Source organism: Gekko japonicus, unplaced genomic scaffold (genome assembly GCF_001447785.1).
Source record: "Gekko japonicus isolate JY-2015 unplaced genomic scaffold, Gekko_japonicus_V1.1 scaffold70, whole genome shotgun sequence".
NCBI lineage: Eukaryota > Metazoa > Chordata > Lepidosauria > Squamata > Gekkonidae > Gekko > Gekko japonicus.
This window is the reverse complement of record NW_015167529.1, coordinates 2,143,881-2,149,140: the sequence shown is the minus strand read 5'-3', so window position 1 is coordinate 2,149,140 and position 5,260 is coordinate 2,143,881. Positions and strand designations below refer to the sequence as shown.

The following is a 5,260-nucleotide window of genomic DNA, read 5'->3' as shown; positions in this document are numbered from 1 at the left end:
TGATAAGCTGTTTCATAGAGTTTTTGCTATGTTCCAATGCATGATCATAGTTCCCATCGCAATATGCATACTGTTAAATTCTTTGATACCAAAGGCTGATCATTTTAATTGAAAATGGTTGAGATCAGGTGGATCACTGAATATCAGTTTTTTAGAATTTTATCTTTTCCCCTCTTCCAGGGTTCCACAAGGCAATGGTGAAGACCATGACTATTGCTTTGAAAATTCCTCACTTTGGTTATTGCGATGAGGTTGATCTAACACAACTCATCAAGCTGAGAGAAGAGTTGAAATCAGTAGCAGACGCACGGGGAGTTAAACTTTCTTACATGCCCTTCTTTATAAAGGTGAGATAATAGCAGGCAGAACCAATGTATATATAATATTAAGGGATCACTTGGTGCATATACCATCCTGGTTACTATATTGTATGATACTGGTCCACTGAAAAAGTGGACAGCCCCCCACGCAAAGTTATTCTCTCTGGAGGCATATAGAATACATATTAAAAATGTTACATTGCAATGGACCATGCAGATGGATTTTGTATTTTGATGCAATATTTTTCTATCAGAAATATTTCAAATACATTGCATCAGCCCAGAGTTATATAATATTAAGGGATCACTTGGTGCATATACCATGCAAATACCCACTTTCCCCTCCTTTATTGGTCACCTGTCTTCTCTCTTTCCCTGTCACTTGCGCCAAGGGGATGGGGAAATTATTTGCCCCAGTGTTCTTGTTAGGAATCCCAACCCTGTATGGGAGACCCCTCCCCTCCCCAGCTACTTCTAGGTTTTGTGGTCCCCTGGTAGAATCTGCCACCACCCAAGGTATCTCTGATAGTCTTTCCTCAGAGTCCTCTTAGTGCCTTGAATCGACCAGGAAGGGAGGTGTGCATGTGTGTAAGCCTGTCTGAGCATCTAGGTGGGTGGCTAAGAATTCAGCGCAGTTCAAACACCTGCCACAAAAAGGCTTGTTTAACTAACATATGTTCTGCAGAAAAGAGCAACACAGGTGAAATAAGAATGGCATCTGGTTACAGTGAGAGTTGTTACAGAATTTAAGAAATAATTTTATGGCCAAGTCACGACACACCAGCCTGGGATATTTTCCCTTCTGTTCTATTTAAGACTTTTCAAATTGTAAGACTCAGGAAGCAAGTAGGTACAGGAAACACATTAACAGGTGCTACATTGTAGCTTGCTACCCTGTGTTGTCCTCTTAATTCTGTAATGAACATAAAACTTAAACAGGTACTAGATCCTGTTTTCGACAAGCTTTCAGCAGACAGGATTAGATTTGTGAGGCACCAGGAGGTAAAATCAAAGCCTTAAGAAATCAAAATAGCTCAAAAAAAGTTTGGGAGTTACTTTTATTAAGCATTCACTGAAGTTTGAAGGTTTGTTGTCAGTTATATAACGGGGGGTTTGATGATCCCCATTATGGATCTTGGTCATCTGAATTTATCATGAATAATTATGTAAGGGAACTCTGGGTTAATATTTGTTGCCATTTGTAATGTATTGGGCAACACTGGCCTTCAGTAATCATCCGCCAAGTATACTTCAACCATTAATGGCTGACGTAATAGTTGTGTTTGTCTTTTGGCTGAAAGCTGTGCTGGTAACTTGACATTCTGAAGCAGCTGCTAAGTCCTCTTGAATTTGCCATCCAAGCCCTAAATAAGTGGCAGCTGCCAGTGACTGACATCATAGACCCTTTCTTGAGCATGTTTCTACTGTGGTGTGTTGGCATAAGTTATTAGCTTGCATCCTTATCTTAATTTCTCAAGGCTTTACCAGAAAAAAAGTAGTTTCCACTGAGCCACAAACTTCAGTTGGTTAGTTTGCTCATTAAAACTTTAGTACTAAGCAGTGTGGGTCAGTTTTAATCAGTGAAGCTAAGGGCACAATTTATTTATTTCTTGAAGTAATGGTGTAATGTTAACATGGACTAAAAAGCAAACAGTAAAGATCACTTTCTAATCAAGGCATTTTAGAGCCCCCTCCTGTGCATGATTCAGAAGTAAATCCCACTGGGATAACTCCAAAGTAAGATGCGACATTAGATTATTAAGCAGCACCTTATAGCTCATACTTCTGCAGTATCTCAGCATCTCTGTAGAAATATTGGAAATCTGCAAGTGTGCTGAAATGGAGTTTAATGAAGATAAATAACAATGGACCAAAATATATTTAATCAGCAGGCAGCCCAGTTTGTTACAGGTCGTACATTGACGGAATGCTTCCTTTTAAAGTTAGGATTGACTATAAAAGAGAAGTAACCTTTTAAAAGAAGCTTTGCATTCGTTGATTCTCTAAAATATTATAAAATATGTTCCCCCCCCAGCCCCCCTTTTTTTGGCAACAAATTACTAGTCGGAGGATATGCAACATACAGGCTGATTAGGCGCACATTTGGGGAACATGACTTTGATCCAAATGCACACACAGAGAAATTCAGTCTGAGTACTACAAATGATAAGGAATTCGCCTTTTGGCTCCTAATATTAAAATACGTGTCTCTTATTTTTGACAGGCAGCTTCTTTGGGTTTATTACACTACCCTATTCTTAATGCTTCTGTGGATGAAAACTGTCAAAACATCACCTACAAGGTTTGTAGAAGATAAAGCATCTCAATCTCTTTTGTGGCTGCTAGTAAGCTCTCTCCAGCTTTGTTTAGTTTTATGAGCTTAAGGGAAGATGTGTTTAAATTTTCAGGTAATATTCATGGATGGGTACATTTATGTCCTCAGTGTATTTTAAAAAACCACACAGCTTGTCTTGTATTTGGTTTCTGAACAATATCTTGGATATCTTCAGTTTGTCTAGGGAGGGGAAGGGAGAATATACAGAAGATGAATGGGCATTCATTGCAGTTGCACAAGCTTAAGCTTCATTTCAGTAGGGAGTTACTGAATGTGTTGTGGAAAAGATGGGTTTTAATGGGAGAACAGTAGAAATCTAGTCCCAAAATGATACTTGTTTTGATGGACTAAATTTATGTTGAATGAATGTACTTTTTAAGAGATTAATACTTGATCTTGTCTAAAACAAAAAAAAATTATATATTTCCAAATAAGGCAAAAATAAACAAGCTCGGACATTGAGTAATATTGGTTTATCTTCATAATAATGCTCTTAAACAGGAGTATTAAAATAAAAAATAAAATAAAAATCATACAAAATGAAGCACTGAGCATATAGCCCTAATCTAAATCTAAAGCAAGGGAAAATATGTAAAGCGCCTAACATTTCCAATAAACCAGTGACCAGTGTCCACCCAAACAAAACTTTCTGATTTTTCACCCTGAATGTGTATTCCAGGCTTCTCACAACATTGGAGTAGCTATGGATACAGGACAAGGATTGGTTGTCCCTAATGTAAAAAATGTTCAGATCCATAGCGTGTTTGAAATTGCCTCAGAATTAAATCGCTTACAGAACTTGGGGTCCACAAACCAGTTGGGAACGACTGACCTCACAGGAGGAACTTTCACGCTCTCTAATATTGGCACAGTGAGTTAAATAACAGTATCCTTCATGTTTTATATTGTTTTTAAAATCAGGGGCATCTTTCCTGGGGGGAGGGGTCAGGAACATGAGTAGCTTGTGGGTGGGGACCCTGTAGGAAAGTGCATATGGGGCCTCCTTTGAAGAGTACTTTTCTCCCTTTCTCACAATATTAAATTTATGTTGAATGAATGTACTTTTTTTTTTTTTTTTTAATTTATAAACTGTATTACTGTGAATGGTGGCAAGTAATATTTCAAATCTAAGGCTTCACTGAATGAGAATATAAATAAAAGTCTAGTTAGCTTCACTTTCTATTTCCCATCTGGGTTTAACAACACAAAGGTAGGTTAAATACGCCATTTACCAGAAGAAAAAAGAAAACTCAGAAAGGTTCACTTCACCATATAGACTAAAGATTCAGGTCTTGCTGTAAAAAGAAAGAAAAAAGGGGGGAAAAAAGGCAGATTACTCTTTGGTCATAAAATACAGGTAATTTTGGTATTAAGTGATAACAAAAGTAAAACGTATTTTGGTATAAGTTGAAGGTTATGAGGTGGGTATGGCTTTATATATAGATGAATGCATTCACCATTATAAAATTACAATTAGAACATCGAAATTCTATCAGTTGAATAAGATATATATATAAAAAGAAAAAAAATTATGTAACGAACGTTCTGAGCAATCTAACGCCCGAGTTGTCACGAGTCGCTGAGGTCGGGGCGTTTTGAAGCTAGGGACCGACGATATCTAAATAAAAGTAACGTGTTTTCGGCTTTTGGAATGTTAATCATGCCTTGTCAGGGTTCCAGGGACTACAGTCGCATTGAAGTCATGAGGCTGTTCTTCATATATAAATCCGTTCTTCAAACAAAATAAGTAGCTAGAAGCAGAATGTTATTCCAGTAAAAAAAATAAAAAATGGTAAGCTGATAACCAGGGATCATAGCTGATCTGGACAGGTAGCTGACCGAAGGTGGAGCTTTTGCAGATAGGATCAGTGGCTGGAACTTCAGCGTTGGACACGAAGCCATCTTTGGGACGTATCGTCTTGTCAGCTTTGAGATAGGGAGACCTCAGACTCAGCCCTAGTTGGGGTTTGTTCAAAGTCAATGCCTAGATCAAGAAGTAGAGAGTGGCCCGTATCTAGATCTTCAGCAACGTGGGTTTTCCCTTGATAAACCACGAGCAATTCAATTGGGGAGCTCCATCTGAAACGGATGTTGTGTTCTAGTAATTTTTGAGTTATAGGCTTCATCAGCTTTCTATGCTGGAGCGTTTCCAGGGAAAGATCTAGCAGAACCAGAATTTTCTTGTTTTGTAACAGAAGGCCACCTTCTGACCTAGATTTCTTCAGGATGGTTTCCCTGGTTCTTGAGTCAGGGAAAACCGCGACTACATCCCGGGGGAATTTGTCGTTCTTACGGTTAGTGGAGCCCACCCGGTAAGCCCTGTCTATGAGGGGAGCGACATTTTCTTCCAAATTGAGAGCAGTCGATAGCCAAGTGGCTAGGAAGGTTTTTAAGTCACACTCACCTTCTGCTTTTTCAGCGATGTTACGGAATTTAAGATTTTGGGCCCGTAGTTTATTTTCCAAGGCCATAATCTTGGATGCCGCCCATTCCTCAGATTTCTGCAAATTGCGTATGTCTTCCTGCGCGGCAATTGCAGTGTCTAACGCCGACTCTGCCGCTTGTGAGACCTCAGAGAGGGTCGAAGTGATCGCTTTGAGCTCTT

General features: G+C 38.9%; 1 protein-coding gene across 1 annotated transcript in view; it reads left to right on the top strand.

Moving 5' to 3' along the window:
* DBT (dihydrolipoamide branched chain transacylase E2) overlaps positions 1-5,260 on the top strand; it is a 22,079-nt gene that overhangs the window by 12,960 nt on the left and 3,859 nt on the right. Inside the window, exons 7-9 of the mRNA XM_015413340.1 lie at positions 181-347; positions 2,545-2,622; positions 3,335-3,526. Coding sequence (XP_015268826.1) covers positions 181-347; positions 2,545-2,622; positions 3,335-3,526 — 437 coding nt within the window. The remainder of the gene's footprint in view (positions 1-180; positions 348-2,544; positions 2,623-3,334; positions 3,527-5,260) is intronic.